The sequence below is a fragment of the Meleagris gallopavo genome, chromosome 6 (assembly GCF_000146605.3).
Source record: "Meleagris gallopavo isolate NT-WF06-2002-E0010 breed Aviagen turkey brand Nicholas breeding stock chromosome 6, Turkey_5.1, whole genome shotgun sequence".
NCBI lineage: Eukaryota > Metazoa > Chordata > Aves > Galliformes > Phasianidae > Meleagris > Meleagris gallopavo.
In genome coordinates, this window is record NC_015016.2 from 41,558,741 (window position 1) to 41,578,292 (window position 19,552).

At 42.5% G+C, this 19,552-nt stretch overlaps 1 protein-coding gene and 1 long non-coding RNA gene across 4 annotated transcripts in view; one reads left to right on the top strand and one right to left on the bottom strand.

Annotated features, from left to right (window-relative positions):
* Window positions 1-7: 7 nt before the first annotated feature.
* Window positions 8-5,706, top strand: LOC109368296. Its single transcript, XR_002116201.2, has 2 exons — window positions 8-3,131; window positions 5,058-5,706. It is a non-coding gene; the product is annotated as an uncharacterized LOC109368296 (long non-coding RNA).
* A 2,467-nt stretch (window positions 5,707-8,173) lies between these two features.
* Window positions 8,174-19,552, bottom strand: part of LARS2 (leucyl-tRNA synthetase 2, mitochondrial) — a 122,991-nt gene continuing 111,612 nt past the window's right edge. For 2 of the 3 annotated variants that reach the window (XM_003207241.3, XM_019616578.2), the window contains 2 exons: window positions 16,091-16,218; window positions 10,643-10,822 (listed from right to left, as the gene is read on the bottom strand). In XM_003207241.3, the coding sequence (XP_003207289.2) occupies window positions 10,643-10,822; window positions 16,091-16,218 (308 nt within the window). Of the gene's footprint in view, window positions 10,823-16,090; window positions 16,219-19,552 lie in introns of all 3 variants that reach the window. The other variant, XM_019616577.2, reaches the window with a different exon arrangement.

Sequence of the window (19,552 nt, forward strand, 5' to 3'; positions counted from 1 at the left end):
ATCCAGGCGCTTTTGGAGATCTCCGAGGAGGAGAGCCCGCGGCCTCCGGGCAGCCTGCCCTCGGAGGGACGGGTGGGAATTCACACGGCTAACGAAGAGATTTTAAGAGTTTTGCGAAGGAGCAGTTCAGAGAGAGGACTCAGGGACGGTGACAAAATGCATATTGAAGGCAGCGTGGGAAGCGGGCAGCTGCACCTCCGTGACACTGTGAGCTGCACGAAGCAGGCAGTGGGGCCAGCGGTGGGTCTGTGTAGGGTCGGCAGAAGACGTGAGGAAGGCACACAGCGCCTGCAGACGGCCTGCTCGGCACAGGGTCTACGCAGCTGGAGCTGAACTGCTGCGTTTAAAAGGTCCCCAGTACCACCTGCAAGGGACTGCAAGGAGTACGATCTGCTAGGAGGGGATGGGACTACCCCAAGGCTGGCGTTGGGTGGATGGGGTGAGGACAAGCCCTCCCTCATCTCGTCTGCTCAGCGCTGCCCAGCTGCTGGCACCCTGCTGCTCTGCTACCCTTCGGGGCTGCACCAGCAGCGATAAGCAGAGCTATGAGCTGCCAGGGAAATAGTTCGCATTCCTGGAGCGGGAGCTACAGGAATGCGCTCACCGGCTGAGCCACCCTAATTTACTGAGGTACAGCACCATCCTGACCTGCCATGGCTAACAGACCAACCAAAGCCTGAGTGAGTCCCTGCTCTGGACCCTGAGGGCTGCAGTGCCCCTCAGTAAATCCACTGTAAGTTGCGGGCCTGGGTGCGTGTGCTCAGACTTGTAACGCTTCCCAAGCACTCGGGAGATAGGGTCCAAATGTTAAGGAATGCACTGTGAATCAGGCTGTGACCAAATTGTTAGAAACCAAAAAATCCCCTCCTTTTCTAGCAGCTCCCTTGCAAGAACTCTGCTTAGCAACAGGGACAGCTCACAGGCCCTAACATGGCACACCCCTTCCAGTGAGCTGCAGCCCCTCCAGGGAGGCACGTGTCACCTGGTGCAGCCACCTGAGCCGGAGCTGAGCTGCTGCTAAACACTGGACTCACAGGAGTGAACCCAGGCAGTTGGTGTTTTTATGATCAGTGAGTGTGTCTGTGATTTCTGTGGAGGCAAACAGCAGCACAGAGCAGGGCTGGGGGACGGGGAGCAACAGTAAATCACTCAGGAGGCCTTCGCTGCCTGCTGAGATTCTAAGTGATGGATAGCACTGAGGCACAAGGGGAAAACAATCTCATCTGTCAAACCAGCCTCTCTATCTAGCCTCTCTGAGCCTTGCTCTGCCGTGGGGAGGCTGAGGGAAGAAACATCCCCAGGCAGGGCTGTTTTGTGTTCCCTTTGCAGAAAAATCAGCAGCTGAAATGTGAACTGTTGATGGCTACGACCAGAAACAGGTAAGGGCAGCTCTGAGTGCAGGGATTGCTGTGCTGTGCTGTTTCAGATGGGTCAGGGGATGAGGAGCTGAGGGCAGGACAGCCGCAGCAGATATTCTGTGCTGAGCAGGTTTCAGCTTGAGCCACCAGTGGCTGACAACAAAAGTAACTGACTCTTAATGGACTCCATCAAAACCAAGGAGCTATGAGGTTAAGCCCACGGCTCAACTAAAGCCTGAACCTCAGTGTGTGATTGCCCTGGGAAGGAAACTGCTGGCTGCACCGAGGTCCAGGCAAGGGAGAGACAGTGGCACAGCACTGCTCTGAGACCAACTGAGCCAGCCCAGGACTGGAAACTTCCCTCACTCTTTGCAGTGCAGAAACGAAGAACAAAGAGCAGCGTGAGGTTTTGTTTCCCTTATTTGGCATCGGCTTGTGGAAATCCTGAAGTAAAACCTAGAAGATGTCTGTTGGGGCAGTGCTTGAGCTCAGAGGAAGAGACCTGAAAAGCCACAGATGTGAGGCCAGGTTCCTCTGACCCCAGGACAGTCACATGATGCAGTGACTGTGCGCCACGGAGGGTACCCTCATAGATCTAAGCTGCTGCTCCTGAAAGAGCTCCCTGAGTTCTCCCACTGCTTTGCTCAGAAAGGCCATTTCTTCAGGTTGTTTGCAGTCAGGAGGACGAGGGGCAGCAACACTCAGATGGGACTCATTGTTCCGTGAAGTCCAGCAACTTCCAGGTGCAAAGCTGCAAATTCCCAACTCCTTGAGCTGATGAGCTGGATCACAGCAGGTGTTCGACACCTATTCCTCCTGCCCACTGGCTTCATTCAGAGCACTGCTGGAAACTGAGCAAGCTTAGCTTCAGCTGTTACCACTTTTGTTTCAAATGTTAAAACAATAAGCGTCAGAGTTGGTACTGAACAGCAGATCTGCATTTCTTTGACTTGAGAGAATAAGAAAACGCAACAGCAAGTAGATGGATGGCAGCATAAACCCCACTGCTTTTCCCTGGGAGGAATCTGTGATGTTCACAGGCAAAGAGCTGTGGAGATGGGAATCATTCATCGCCCTCGCACCACTTCCCTCCTCCACATCCAAGGATGCGCAGTGCACCAGGTGAAGGCAGGCTCCTACCCAGCACAGTGCAGACCCAGCTCAGGCCTGCCATTTTTTTCTGCAGACCAAGCTGAGGCCCCTGAGAGCTTTAGGAAACAAACCCTTTGGTGGGACAGAAGTATTTTGGAATGGAAGTATCGACTTTGGAATAGAAGTGTCTATTTTCAGCTTTCAAAAACAAAGCAAGGAAAAATCTGTGACTTCGCTCAGATCAGGACTTTTTCCAACTTTCTTTTGTAAGGGTCGTGCACACATTTTTTGCCGCTACGTTTTATCTGTGAGCTAACATCTGTGGGATGTTTTACTGCAGGGCTCGCAGGAGTCCTCACCTCTGGGGAAGCAGCCTTCTTGCTGAGCTGCCGCACTGACACCGCTGACCTTCACAGCCATGCAAAGTACATTTCCTTCCTATGCCAAAGGATAAAATCAGCTGTGGGAAGAACAATGCATGCACAGACAGCGTGGAAAACCCTGCTGAAGACCTTCAGACACCGAATGATGAAGCTGCACTTGGCCTCGCTCCAGGCTCTGTACGCATGAGCACGCACTGTGATTATGAGCTCCTGCGGACAGGAATCACAGCCAAGCAACTTACAGGCATTTGTTTTGGGGCCTGACATGCCATGGTTTCAGTGAGTGTAAAGCAGCAAGGTACAGCTGAAGTTCTGTGCTCATGTTTATTCTCAGTGGGGTTTAGGCTAGGGATACTCCTAAATGAACAGATGATTAACTTGCACTTTCTATCAGAATGGAGGTGTAATGCTACACTGCCTCACACACCCTGATGCTGCAATTAGATACCAACCCAATTTGTCATAGTTCCTGTGAGCTTTGCAGCCCATGCCTATTTAGGAATGAAGGGGCTCACAACTGATGTCATACTACAAGGCCAAAATATATATGCTTACTTGAATTGACTTCTTCTAAATACAGTCCCTGGAAGAAAAGTCAGTGCTCATCTATTCCATGTTAGTTCCCATGGGCTAGGCTTATGAATTGCGGTGTATTTGCTTGTGCCATACAATGCTGACCACTCTGCAGCACAGCCACCCTCTGCATGAAAATGCAGCATGAAGGCAGCTTTGTCGGGAAGATGCCATGGGAGAATGGCTCTGGCTGACACAGCACTGTCCCAGTAGGGTCTTTCTGTGTAGCAGACGAGTTGCTTCCCTCGCCTTGCAGTGGTGCAGCCAGCTTTATCAGTCACAAAGGATGAGGTTGTTGGCTTATTGGCATTGGATCTGTGGCTCCCTACAGTGGGTGACCTTGAGTCAGGTGTGTTGTACTGGAAGGACAACACTGAGGGCTGATGGACAAGTATGCCTTAAACCTTGGTAGCGATAGAAGCACTCTGCATTTCAACAGCAGTGTACCCTTTTCTGGAGAAAAGGAGAAAACAGATTTTTTTGTTGGTGTTTTGTTTTTGTTTTATTTTTGGCGTGTTTTTTGTTGTTGTTGTTGTTGTTGTTTTTTCCATGGAAAGCCTCAGGCTCCTCCAGGGTCTGTGTGGTGGAGGGGGGGATGGAAGGAGCTGGTGGCAGCAGGTGAGGTAAGGCCAGTAGATTGTGGGGCAGGAAGGCCGCCGCCAGGAACTTAGTCAGCATGAAGAGCCCAAACCTCAGCCTCCACCTTCTGAAAACTCTGCCGGAATGCGTCATTTTGGAAATGTTGTTCCCCCTCACAGCTGCCCCAGGGGCCTCTGCATTCCTCTGGGAGGCCTGCCCTGCCTGCCTCCTCTTGCTTCCCTCCAAGTTTAACCCCCAAGGAGCTCAGGGCAGGAAGGACTATGCCAACCCCAGAACCCCATGGCCTGGTGCGGGGCCCTTCATGCCAAGCTGCTGCTGTGGGGTGAGCAGTGCTTCTCCATAGACACAGGGCTAAGCTCCAGGGCAGGTGAAATTTAGGGCTGTTGAGGTGTCCTGCCTGAGCAGCCACCCTTTGGAGCTGCATCTTGCTGTGCCACATGTAGCCCAACTGCTGGACAAGGAAAATGCTTGTGCGCCTGTTCTCACGTGGCAGAAAAGGGAGAAATCATATCACAGGGACAAAGCTGTCCTCTGCCAGGCTCTTTGCCCCTGCCCCAGCAAAGCCCAAGGGGAGGATGAGGAGGCTGCGGCCCATCTGAGTGTGTGCATCTTGACCCCAGAACAAGGGCAAGAACAGAGTCCAACTGATTTTTTGCTTCCTTTAAACTACAACTGCCTGTTACAGGCATGCTCTCTGCAGTAAATTACACTAAGAGCCATTTAATTAGCTCTAATGGCACAGAAGGGCCAGCGGCAGCCTAGGGACAGCTTTCTGGGGCTGTAAAAATGCTTCAAGCAGCTAGAGTAGTGCTGGGAAATCACTGAGAACCTATCAGGAGCCCAGGCAGAAGCAGATAAAGCAAATGCCATGAGCAGAGGGTGTGCATGTGGTCTCCCTTTTCCCTCAGCCCACCAGGCCAAAAGCTTGCTTTTGGTGGCTTCAGAGTTACACCTACGTACCATAGGTGGCTTTGTTGGTTTTCTTCTTCCTTACACCTACATAACGAACATGAGACAATTTAGTGTTTTTTTCTGTTTTCTACTAAAATAGCCTTCCATCGGAACAAAAACTCGTCTGGAGACGTTTCTAGCTCCATTTCCCTGCTCTTTATCAGCGCACTAACACAAACAGCATGGTGACCTGCTCAACTAGCATGCATGGCCTTTAGTAATCCCAGGCTGGAGGAGCACCACACGCCGACGACATCCTGCCATTAGTCATCAGCTGAGTGTGGCTTTGCAGGGCTGAGTGGATACAGCCAGTGCATCCACCCGCTCTTCTGTGCGTGTCCTACAAGGATCCCTGTGACTAACAGATGTTTTTGAATGCTCTTTCACATGGGAAAATTGGGAAGAACATCTTTTTATTGCACCCTTGCTATTTCATCCAGCCACGCGGATCTCCAGGGATGGAGACGTACTTAAGAAAAATATTCACTTCTGAAATCTTCTACAATTTTTTTCACAGTACTTTCTTGGCTTAGCCAGCCAAGCAATGCATGCTTGTATTCTTATTTTGCAGCAATTAGTAAGATTTACTAATTATACTGCCGAGTATTTAAAAACAATTGATTTCCCTTTGTAGCAGAAAATAATTTCCTGTTACACCAATTCTCTTAATTTTCTTCCGGAACAAAACCAGGCCAGCAGTGCCAGTGGTGTCATGCTGCTGTTATTAAATCGCTCTATTTTCTGCCTTGGTTATTTGTCCTGTGTTTATTATTCCAAAGCAGTGCGCCTTGGATCCCCTACAGCTGTTCCAACTGTATGTATTCAGCACCCTGCTGGCACCATGCTGAGTGGCTGGAGAGCAACTCCCATTGCTCAGCAGCCTGTGTTTCTTCTGGCAGCGGAAGGTGGGTGTATTGGGAGAACCTTGGACCTTTCGTGCTCACTTCTGGCACATGCGAGCAGCTGCTCATAGATAAGGAAGTTCAGAGCCCTAGGTGTGACTGTAGGCTCTTCTCTTGCACCCAGCCCAGAGGGTGTAGCTACAGAGCCTCTGGTAAGCTTCAGCAGGGTACAAGGTGTGAAGGTCCAAGTTTGCATCTGATTAGTACTACATGCTAATCAAAATTAAGACTTGCACAGTTCAAGGGAGCAAGCACAAAGGCATGCATTTCTGTCCATGTAACTACATAGATTCTGTTGAGAATTTCATTGAAGATGAGGCTCTTAAAAGCACTGTTACATCCCAAATGTCCCAGGCTGCATCACAAGCATAAAGAATGTGGATATTCAATAAATTCTACTCCAGCTTTTTCTGTTTACATGTTCCTTTACCAAGCGAGCAATTAGATAGCCTAAAATGGAATGCAAATTGGCATGGTGCAGGCAGATGAGCACCAAAGGAAAAGTCCCCCATGTTCAATATCACAAGGTGTTTTGATGAGATTCCTGTGATCAAAATCTTTCACAGGTGTGAGCAACTCTCAGCTGACAACATCCACAAGAGCTCACTTGTCTCTGAGTCTGCAAGCTCTCATGGACAATGCAGAGGCTTGTAGACAGAAGGAAAGCCAGCAGGACTTCTCTCAGTAACTTTGCAACACACAGGCAAAAATACTCAGAATTGGACATCAACACTTCATAATCCCAGCAAAATGTTTGCTTTCAGCTGTTGAAACACTCTGACTACACAGAGAACTGGAGCTAATTTTATAAGCAAGATGGTGTTGGTGAGCAGCTCCCCAGGGCCAAAACCAGACCTGCACTTGCCCAGAACAAATTTGCCCTGTCTAGCACTTACTCGAGAGAGGAAAGAGCTGCAAGAAAATGCTCTGTGTGACGTTGGGCCTCCTGGGACAGGTGGACTCGGTGAACTATGAAATGCTTTGTAGTACCAGTAAGTCAGTTTATTCAGGAAAAGGGAAAAAATCCCACCTTTCCTCCTCATGTCATAGATGCAGTCACCATTTGGGTTCCGCTGGCATATCTGCCTTCACATCCAGCATTTCTCTTACAGTGCAGTGCTCTGAAACAAAATTAGCTCAGATCATAATATGAAGGGGGGGACTAAAAAAAAATGTGGAGCAGAAAAAGCATCCAGCAAAACAGTGTGCGTTGTTAAAATCCAGTAAATATGTATAAAGTAAGCCAACACCCTTTCTATAAACTGTAAGAAGTATTGCAAAGCAGAAAAAAACACCTGTGATTTCTCTCCCCTTCCTTGCTTACAGCAAGGCTTTTAGAAAAGCCCTATAAACTGCAAATTTCCCAAGGAAAGAACAACCAGCAAAGTGCTAATTAACATTCTTTCTAGTTCATGTCAACTGCAAAAAGTTTAGAGCAGAAGAATAGTCTGTGAGGCTTCACACTAACCAAAGGCAGACAAAGAAGAGAGACTGCATGACCTGCATTATCCGTAGAATTTTTGCCCCCAGAAGAAACAAACAGGCTTTTCAAAGTCAGATTAGTAAAAGCTGTCACTGACCAGATGCTAGTTGTGAGGCATTACTTTAATCTGGTAAATCAGAGACAGATAGTGGATTTCATTCTTTCCATCAAACCTCTGTTTTTGGACTCTGCTGACGGGTATGGAAAAAAGAAATGCTTGTTCAGCATTTCCTCTGCAGAGCCTTTTTGTGGAGCACAGGTAGGGAACCCTGGCTAGAGTGTCTTCAGCTGCAGCACTGATCCTTAATGTGACAGAAAAAGCCCTACTGCCTCGTTGCAAAGCAGCACTGGCACAAATATCATCTCAGTCACCACAGATAGCTATGAACACTCATGCTTAAGAGCACATTTTTCTGGCCTGTGATGTCATCCAATACATTGCACTGCCCTATCATGGTTTTGGGGTAGGAAGTGAGTGACACTATGCAGAAAATATATCTTCCGTGTCACGGACCTGTCCCTTGGCTTTCCTGGAGCAGTTTGTGCTGGGCCCATCCCACTGGGTTTAGCAAGTCTCTCACATCTCCTTTGGCTCATCTCTTCATGGAATGACAGCAGCACCCTATCCGTTTTAATGTGTGGGACTGGCACTGTGCAATTTGACTGAATGACACCAGCACTTTCCCTTTTCACTTCTCAAGCATCCCCTCCCAGATTTAAAACTCCCATCCTGTTTGCCATGGAACTCTTCAGGTGTGCGCAATCTGTGACAGTATTTTATATTGCCTTCAGCACGCAGATACATCTGTACCATAACACAAGTAACAACTGTTAAATAAATGGCAGACATCTGTGTAAATTATTTTGGAGAGGGTTAATAACAGCTCACAGCCTGTATCAGTCCAATCTAGGCACAGAACAAACTTGTAGGTCTCAATTATCGTAAGACAAATGGCAGTCGTGCTTCAGGATCAGGTCAACATCATGAAAAATTTCAGCAGGTGTCAGGACAACCACAAAGCTCTGCAGCTGGCACCTCTGCCATCCTTCAAACACACACTTAGTGTGGGATTAGGCTCTGTCAGACTTTCCACATCATCTCTCACATTCCCTTTTTCAAAGCCTTTTTATATCCTCTAGACCTCACTGAATTTCACCTTACTGTAAACACGCTGGTGTGACTTCTGACCATACACTTTTAGTGCACATGCTATTTGTTACTTTTCCTTTCTTAGTGCTGAGAGTCCATTCCACATTTTTCTTTCTGCCTGGATCAAAGTGACATCTACGATTCACTTCTTCCTCCTGCAAGAGCAAATATAACCAGTACTAACAGCAGTAAACATTGTGGTCTGCTGCTCAGCCCTGTAGTGACTGCAGCTTTTGTTTAAAGGCATCGTAGGGCTGCTGGGCTTACAACATCTTTCTTCATCCTTGAAAATATTACAAGGTGGGTTTTTTTTACACCAAACATGTCACCTTTCCCCAAAGAAAATCTGTTTGAATGGTTCCATAGGGAGCATTAAACTTTTATACGGAAAAGGCAGGAATGTGCTTGGGCTACAAATTTTACTTTAAAAGATCTCTTTCACAGTCTTTCAGGGACTTCTGAACAGGAGTTTTACCAATTCATAACAACATACATGTCAGGCAGACATTGGAATTCAAATTATTTTAACTCCAACTAAAGGCCTGTGTTTAAATGTCTGAAAGCATTCCTTTGTGGCTAAGATTTAGGGAGTCTTAAAACTGCAAAGACTGTATCTTCATTATAAATATTCTATTTCTTAATCATTCTTCCATCAAAGGACTGCTGAAGAGAAAATGTGCACAAGTGTGGTCCAGAAGGAAGGAGAAGTCTGAAAAGTTTTTTTTGCACATTTAGGAAAGTGTAGGGCCTTCTCTGCTCACTCAGCCTGAAATCTCCATTATGTAGCTAGATCTTTGCTACCAAAATGCATAAAACCAAATTTCTGGTATTCCTTAGCGCTAACACTTCAAAGAATCTATCTTCATCTTACTTGCTCAGGATGCGTTGGACTTAAATATTGTTCAGTGGGAGATTTTTGTTGGTTTTCTTTTAGTCTGATACACTGGATGGCTGTTGGACTGGAGGGTTAACAGACCTCTCTATTTGACTAGCTCCTTGTCTTAACTGTCAGAAGGGCTCATAAATGGCTGATTTTAATAGTTGTTAAAAAAGAGGCATGCCCACACAATGAACCCTGTAACTGTCTCTTTTGAAAACCTTTTTCAAGCACTTGCTAAATACAGTAAGCATTTCTATGTGGATGTAACAGTAATGCAGTGCGCAAATAATACGGCTGGAATGAGGCATGAAAAAAGCTTTGTGTTTTACAGACATCTGATTTTTAGAAATGTGACTGCTAGTTCTACTTAAAGAATCCCTCAGAAATAAAACAGATGAACAAAAAACCAAAACCAACAAATGTTATTTGAAGTTTTACAATCTAGGCACTAGAAAAAACTAAGGGTGGAATCAAAAAGCACAGTGGCTGCCTGTATGTAGTTGCCTTGTCCCTTTCTCAACTCCCCTTGAAGTCTCTGGGATGGCTCATGAAAGGGAAGTCACTTCCATTTGGTCTGTGCAGAAACAATTGTCGGCACTTTGCGAAATCTGACACTCTCATGTATGAACCAACAAAAATATGCCAGCAAGTAAGGAGGATCCTGGCTAAGGCAGGGCTCAGTTAAATCATCTGACTGTTTTCTTGGCTTGCCTCTGAAATGCATGTGAAATAGATCAAATCACCTCATTCTGGCTACTTATTATGAATAAAGCCATTAGCCAGTGCTAATTTACATTAAGTTATAAGAAAATGTTGTTATGGAAAGTGCTGATTAATGGTAGGTTATCTAAATGTGAGATAGGTGGAGCAAAGATGGACTAACATTTGGTGTAGCACGCACTCATGGCAGCTGTTTAGTTCTGGAATCATGCCTCTGCATTTGTCCAAGCCAAATTTCAAATAGGATAGATTTCTATTTAGTTGACCTAAAAATCCATGTGCTTTACAACACTTACATTCTATTACAATTACTTCTTCTGTATTTCCTTCTCATTCACCCAGAGAATATGGACAAACAGCATCTTACCATGATTTGATATGAAACTTTAATTCTGTACATTCCTCCTTGTTGAAATGAATACTCAGCAGCAACCTAATTTTGTTAACATTTCTCCCCCACTGTTATATGAGATTTAAATAACCACCATTGGTATTTTGAATTAATTTCATCCTGAAAGATTCCAGTTCTCTTTCATAGCCCAGCAAAGTCTTACTCTTGCACTAAGAAGTTGATAAGGGCAGTTCTTGGAGACAGAAAGGCCTTTTTAATGGTTCGTCCCTGGAGATGCTTGGCTCCAAGTTCACTTTGAAGAACTATCTCGTGGACTTCTTCAACATTGCGGGCTGCTTGCTGAGGCACAGAAACTTTGCCGCAGGCTTTGTTATTGATCTGGAAAACACAAACATGAGAACAAGAAAAGACAGAAGTTACCAGACTGATTTATACACTTTCATCTCCTGAATGCAATCCATCTCATTATGTGTGGTGAAAAAAGTGGATCAAACTGTCTTTTTCCTCAGTATGAAACTTTCTAAGCAGAGGATAAATTTTTCCATACTTCCTGGCCCTCTAGAATAGCATGAGAGAATAAAAATTTGTCTCAGGATACTCAAGCAAAATTTAAGAAGTAGACACAGGAAGTGTAATTTTTTGAAGATAGCAAGCATTGAGTGACTATGTAATGTGGTGATCTTTTAAGCCTGAAAACAAGATAGTCGCACAGGCTGAACAGACAGCGAACAGAACAGCTGGGATTCTCTACAACTAATTCCTTCTTTCAAGTACAAGATATATAAAAAATATTTGTGGCTGAAAAGATATATTCAAAGGACTCTTCATAACTCAATTTAAAAAAAAAAGGCTTTAGCTCATTGTAATGCTGTATTCTTACTAAAGGCATGACTCATTAAGCCAACCCAACCACAAAGATGACAGCCCCTCTTAAGGTAATGCTTTCCTGTGTCTGGCTGTTTTCAGAGCAGTTTCCATACTAGCTTTGCACCAGCGAGGCAGAACCATTTAAGTACAACTGAGTAAGGCCTTCAGTAGGAATCATCTCAATGCATAATGCGATCTCATAATTACTTTCTGTCATCCATTCAGACTACATAATGTATGTAGTCTACTGAGTCCTACTGAGTACCTTTTCTGGAAATAACATAAAATTCACAATTAAAAAAGCTTTCAGATTTATATGAAGTACCTTCTATGGATCAGCGTAAATAACACTAATCTTCCATTTTAGCATATTAAACAATATGCAATTTTTAATCCAGTTCAAATTACTCGCTTGCTTGAGAATCTCCTGCAGATACTGCAGATCTTTGCCAGCTGGACACTGCTGTAACTATTTTCAATCACCTGAAAGTAATATGTTTTGCTTCATACATCTTGGACATAGAAATGCACACAGCTTGTTGTTGTTATTTTTTAAATCCAGGAATAGTGGATGCAACATACCACCAATGGGAGAGACCTACTTCAGTTACTTGATTTGTATTTTATTTAACACTAAACAATCTGTGCAGTTCTCTGAGAGAGGAAGATGAGAAAGCCTTTTAAGGAACAAGATGAAGCCTCAAATGCAGCTGGGATGAGTCATTTCTGTTTTTTGACCAGCCTTGACATTAATCTGCAGTGATAATATAAGTAGACCTTTAACTATTCTTTCCTGCATCCATAACTTGGTATCATAAAAGTGTGTCTGTCTGTCAAGCTTTGCCTTTGGTACCTTCTGAGAAATAAATCCTTTGAAAAACAAGAGCATTTCATTTTTAGAGCTACCATGACAAAAACACACAAGTAGTTCCTTTTGACTTGACACTTCAAAGAAGAAAAACATTCCATGAGAAAAAAGAAAAATGTAAAAATCAAACCTGGTACAGCTTCAGTGAGAAGATGAGGAAACTAAGCCCGGTCAGTTAAATGTCATTCATTTTGTCCATGATGCAAACTATTATGTTCCAGTGGACAGATGCTAGCGGGGGGAAAATTGGCACAACTAGCCTAGCTGGTGCTGTTCTCAACGCACAAGACAACTGGGCTAGGTGAACATAGCAAATAAATGACTCCTAGCAGTTGTGTTTTCCCAGAAATGTTGAGGAGCCCGAGCAGCCTGTCTGTGTGTGCCTTCCCACAGTATCTGCCCATATCTTCCCACACATGGCACTGTGAATTGCATCAAACAGCAGACTGGTTATGATTTCAGCACATATTTGTAGAATGGTTTTCATTATAATATAGCTATCATGGTGCAGAGTCAAGTATATCAACACTGTTCCTAAAAACTAAAAAGTTGTCTGCAGGCTTGATCACACACTGTATGTAACAAGCGCCTTATTCATATACTCTTTTAGCTGAGGCATTAGATTCTCCTCAGGACAAACATCTCTGGCTCTCTGCATCTCACTAGATCAGCAGTGTATCCCTTATTAAATTTGGGTAAAAGTGCCTGCTCAAAAAATGAGGGTGCTAGCAGTCTTATTTCTTTGAAAAACCTTCACAGAAAATTGCAACCTCAAATGAGGCCGAGTCCTTTCTTCTGCTGAGAAAGGAAGCTGCTGATTTCCCTTCTGCTTTTTTGAGTTTTTTTAGAGCAGCCCCATTTATTCACAATCCTTTGGAGAAGTAAAAAGGAAAGTATCTATGCAGTTGTAGGCCTTCCTCACACTCAGAAGCAGTAAAATGATGCAAACTTAGGCTTATGTTTTCAAAAAAGCAGTTGTAAGACTGCAGCTGTTAACAGTTCTGCACCACCTACGCAACGTGAGGAACGCTGCAAGTGTGTTGACAAGATGAAATGCTGTGACTCTACACTCGGGTCAGATTTTTCACAGCGTTAACAATATACGTTAGGATGTAATGTAAGTGCAGGCAAATGAAAATTATTCAACTTCAAGATAGTATTTAGATCAATAAGTACACATGCATCTCCATTAAGATAAGTTTAAATGTCATTCTTGTATGCAGTCTATATTGTATCAGTCAAGGGTGCAGAGAGTTGGTTCATTTTGCTGCCTTGGGTTAAATATGGAAAGACATAACTCCGGCACAGACAGGAAATAATGAAGTATCTTGTGTCAAGAGAAATAAAACCACGTCTCAGCAGGCAAATTGCTGGCAGCCTGAGGCAGTTTGAGGTCTTGAGAAGAATAGGGTTGTGGCCCAAAGACTCAGCTTGACTGTGCAGCCTTGTGAAGAGACACTGTCTCCTTGCAACTAACCAGTTCCTCCTTACTTTGACTTTCTTGTTTTAATGAAGGCAATTTATTTTTACAGCCATACAAAAGCCTGCAGTGGTCACATGACTGTAAATATTCACATTTATAGTGGTTTGTCACTGCTTTTCTGTATGTCCCTTTACCTTAATGTAGCAAAGCCAGGCACTCCCACAGTCATTACTTTTAAGAAACATTCTCAATCTTCAAGAGAAACTTGTCTCTCTCTTCTTCCATTCACTTATTTCCTCAGGCCTAAGAAAGGTGTTTGCACACATCAGAATCTTCCATGAATTGAGCATACAGAGGTTGATCATTCCCTTATTAGAGGACTTCTACATGAGACTATAGCTCTGACAAAGTCAGTCAGGACAAGAAACAAAAGTAATTTTCACAATGATTGCTTAAAGCAAAATTTATTTTTATGTTTCCAGTTTCTATTTTTGAGAAGAAAGTTTCAGCATAAGCAGAAAAATATTAGTAATGTTTAGGCTTTCTTATGCTCAGTTGTGCAGTCCTGAAAGCATTCAGGTCAGAATTTTTTTTGTGCTGTTGCAGTTTTTACTTTAAAAATCTATTTTAAAACATTTGCTTTAAACACAACTGCAAAGAAGTTCCTATAATTACACAATTTCTCATGCATAACTTCATCCTAAATTGAAATTGAAACTGAAATTTAAGGTGTTTCCTAGCTGTACTGGAAGGCAAAGGTTTATTTTAATCTTGAGCAACGTAATTATATCTAAGTGAAGATTTTGTGGATATAGGACTCTTTTACTGGTATTTAAAAACTACATACCACTTGAAAAAAAAAAAAAAGATTAAAAAGTAGAGAAATAACAATGAACATTAGCCTGAAATCTGTTGTTAACCCAGACAGCACATGAGTCTTTGTCTTTGGTTTGGGAAAAGATGCCAACAACCAAAAATTTCCTCCAAAAGACATACTCTGTGGCCACTGCTAAGGATTACATTCAACATTAGAGAAATTAGTGTTCTTAGCAGCATTTTCCATTCTGTTCAAGTGGACTGGCAAGACATGAAACTGTTTGCAAAGATAATTTTGATTAAGGAAATCTACAGCAACACAGCTTCCCCTACATCTAACCAACTTCTTTCCTTCTTAAAAAAAGCAAAACAGCTAAACACAAATAACTGCACAGCCTACTTCTTTTACCCAAATGAGTTAACAGAATACAACAGTTAAAAAAAACAAATGCATTGTTTCTCATATGTCTCATATGTGTGTGCATATGTCTCATACGCACACACATTCAGAGCATGCAGTTTTAAATGACTGAATGCCATTTCTTCTGGAGACATCTCATTCAAAGTACAGAATATCCAGAGACACACACAAAAAATGTTTACGTTAAAGCACTGACGCTGAGAATGTTTGCATGATATATGAAAGATTTCCCCGGTGAGCAATGAAAAAGACAGGAGCACTGCTGGTTTGTAAGATGCAGCTATGTAGCTGCAGACTATGATGATGCCTGAGCATGGAGGACCTGAATTCAAGCTGATTGAGAATCAGCTAACAGAAGAGCTGAGACACTAGCCATGAATCCCACCCACTTGACTCCCAATCCCACAGTTGCTCCATGGCCTGCAGTGGCACTTGCTGCTACTGTGCTCCATGTAAAAATAAAGCTTTATGATGCTTGCAGGCATGCTGAATACTGACTAGATAGAGATGTAGGAAAAAAAAATGGTAAACCACATTGTGCATGTGCGTATACACGTTTTGGGAAATTACAGGTTAGCTAAATGTAGTTACAGGCCAACTCTTCTACTGAACTGCCAGCTCCTTCCATAAACCTCGGAGGTTTTAGAGCTCAAGTAGGATCTGGGATGCAATTCTAACATTAGCAAAACTACCTGTTTTTCCTAAACTTAATTCCTGGAAATATGCTTTGTTGATGTTTGCCAGAAGTTCTGCCTGAGGCAGACAGGAAACATAGTTTGGCAAAAATTGAAGCAACTAAAACCAGCTTGTAATTGGTTGCATTAGGCAACCACAGCACTACAGGTAGCACAAGAAATATCACTTCATTTTACATTTTTGTACAGAGTTAAGACCTTAAATGGTCTGACAGGGAAAAAAATTTGGAGAGACCTGTATGTATTTTGGTCATGATTTTTGCTGTACTGGCCTTGCCCACAGACTGTCCAATCTCCACATACTACTAGTACTAATATTCAGTCACTGAAAAATATGTATATTTAGACTGTCTTCCTTCCAAACATACTATGTGTCTTTCACTTAGGAAACCATTTTAATTACTCAGCACAACTTAATTACAACTTCCACCCTATTTCACCTTTCACTGAGCCACATAAACAGGGAACTGACTTCCACAAGAGCAGGGATTTTGTCACCTTCTCTGAGCTTACAATGCATTAATTACCCAACTGAAAATAAATGAAAAACTCTTACCAGAACAGACATCTCCACTACATCTGGTGGTTGAAGGTATTCTGGGTCTACTTTGGGCCAGGACTGATGCAGCACATCAGCACCCCAGTTATGATGAGCACAAAGTTTATTCTCTATATGCGCCAAACCTGGAAAATGAAACCCATTCAACCATATTATCATCAGATCATTCAGTTTTTAGGATTTGTTTGATAAATAGGATGAGAACAAAGTTTACTTTGAAAGCAAGTTCCTTCAGGAGGAAATAACTCTGTTTAGATGAGCATACAGCACATTTTAAACAGAAAGGTACACAGCTGTGAAAACATTTGCTTTACACTATGTACAGCGACTCTGACATGAACACTGGGGGTACATTTTCGATTAGGATTAGTATTTTTAAAAAATCTACTTGAAGAATTCAACTGAAATATCAACCTAATTTAAGAAAACGAGCAGGGAAACGTACAAAACCTTCCTATTGAGGAACTCAGTCAAAATAAGGCACAGTTATGGCTTAATATTTTATCATCTGTCATATGCTGGGTGGTTTCCTGCAATGTGCTGGCTAGTTTCAGCTGCAAGTCAAGCTACTTCCAAGATGTAAATAATCTATTTACTCACAAATTAAAGGTTCTGTGTAAGTATACCTTGCACAGCTTGCTTTCTTTCTTATTTCATGTACACGCTGAAATAGTTTATCCTTTGATTTTATTTAAAAATACTCTTAAAATGGCTATAAATTATCTCTTTCTATTAAACAGACTTTGCACTCCAAGATTTACTAAAGTACCAGTAGAATTAGTTGTAATTCACTCTGAAGCCACATTGTTTAACTGAATTAAAGCTTCTGAGTGGAATTTATGTTTCTGTCTACTCCAACTGTAGGGCAAAATAAAAAGATTTCACTGAAAATGCTGTCAAATATGCAATACTGACACAGATAGCTGTCGTGATTCTTTCCTACAAAGCCAGTAGATTTTTAAATTATAAACATGAGTAAGAATATGGATTAAAGCTTTTTTTTTTTTTTTTTTTAGAGCATATGCTTCCTTCAGAATTGCAGAACATAACAACCAAGAGTATCTGAAAACTCATCTGGTTTAAGGAAACTCAAGAAGATAAAGAAAACACAGCACAATAGCAGACATTACCAGCAGAAACATACACCACGCATAATGCACCAATTTATTTAGCTGGATTGTTTAGACTAATAGGGCGAATAACAGCAAACACAAACATAAAAAGAAGGCAACTTCCTCCAGAATGAAATCCACCAGATACTTGTCAGTGCTTTTTCAGACAAAGCGCTTCTGTAAAGCGACACACAATCTTGCTGTTTTCTGAATCACTCAGAAGACAGTGTGGTGGACTGCTGGGAGCTGTTTCTAATGGCAAGCAAGAATCACACAGAATGTGCACATTTCCTAAGAATAACAATGAAGCCGCAATCTTTTTAGGTAAATAATTGATTAAATTCTTCAGTGCATCTGGATTTGTGTGTTTCTTCCCTCGTTACAGTTGCTCAGAAACTGAAAGAGCAAAAGATAAGAAATCAAACAGAAAAAAAAGAAAAAAAAACCACCCTTCACACTGGTGATTCATTATCATGTTGACTTTAAAGATGACAGCTGTTAAATTCTTCCCCTTTTGGCTTTTGAACATACAGATGAGCTCATTTCTTTCCAATTGATCACATGCCTCGTGGCAGAAGCATGCATACTGGCCACTCCTTATTTTCCTGTTGAAGTACATTCTTCTAGCTTTTTAAAAACCACTTTCTGATATAAGTTGAGAATCTCCATCTACATGGGCAGAAACAGGGCCACGTTTAATCCCATGGAGGCTGTCAGTTGTAGTAAGCTTACTAATAAAAAATAATTAACATGTATTCTGAAGCAGATAAAGCATGATTAAGCACTGTGTCAATCTTTAGGTTAGTTTGCTTGCTACAGAATGGGCTATGAGCTCACCCGTATTAAAAAAAAAAAGTGCAAAAGTCAACAGAACTAGTTTCAGAAAACAGCTTGACAGGAAACCAAAATGAAGGTTTTACTTAGGTTGCCTGTTTGGCTTCCTGCCTTAAATTCACATTTTGCAAGCTGTACAACACAGAAAATACAGTCATGATTTGTTTGGCGTTTTCAAAGTGCAACACACAGGACCAGAAAGTTCATCGTCATAAACTAGATTTGCTGGCACGCTGAGCATGCCCTGGAAAGAATCTCCTCCTGCCCTTCCACTTGATTCTGATACATTAAACAAAAGCACCATTTGAGATCTTAAGAACTAACAATTTCACAGATCCTTGGTGCAAAAACATTAAAAACTTGGGATACTATCTTCTTGTACTGGAAAGCACCTACTGAAACACACATTACGAAGTAGTGTGCATTTTGCTTCCTATTTATTGCCTTGTTTTGATTTTTCAGCTCTGTCTTCTCTTGCAAACACAGGTCAAAAAGCCAACTGAGTGCACTTTCCAGAGCTTACATGTACACCATTTCTGGGGACAGATCTTGTGCTCAATCCAAAGCCCTGATCCTGCAATTGGATCTGTGTCAATGGACTTTCACTAACTGGCAAGCTAACACTGAACCAAGCTTTCCCCAGCCTGTAACTCATTGGACTGAAGCCTTCATTAACACCGCAGCATATTATGCTACTGTAAATGAGCGAGTTGACAGGAGGAGGAGAGAGGACAAGTCTAACAAGATTTAAGCTCACGGCAACATTTTATTAGCATTACGTGAGTCATTAATATTTCATTAGAATAATTCTTCCCCTGAGGTGCTGTTTGGGTGAAAGAGCCGATTGGCAAAATAAGGAGAGATTTAAGAAGAGCGATGTGGAAGCAGTTGTCTGTCATGAAGGCAAGGTAGGACAGTAAAGTACTTCTAGTCTTACAGGAAAAAAAAACATTAGCATAATGAATCTGTTAAATTCCAGAAATGGTACAGATAGCTTGCCATGAAATGATGTAGGCAAGAGAAAAAGACGTGATTATGAAATAGACTGAGGAATGGCTGGTATGGTGAGGGACAACGGCCAGCACTGAGAGCTTAACAAAGGAAAACGGCAAGGAGGACGGAAGTCTTTATGGGAGATAAAAGGAAATTAATTAAGGCTTCTGAAACTAGCCACTATTGGAGTTTATTTTCCTAACAGGGGATAGAAAATGACCAGAGGAACAGTAGGCTATGACTATGAGGACACATTATCCAAATGCTGATAACCTTTGGATTTAGTAAAATCGAAACAATAAGGATCTATGTTAAGTAAAAATCCACCATGCTAGCAGGCAAGCAGATTCAGCTTATAAGTAGCTCAGAGCAGGAATTTCTAGCAGTCGGTAGAGATATCATCTGGATTAGTGTCTTCCTGGCCTCTGCAGTCCCTTCCAAAGATTGTTAGCTTTTACTTCATTCTTCACATGCTCTTTCACTTTTTAATGAATCTTCCTATTTGACAGATTCTAGCAAG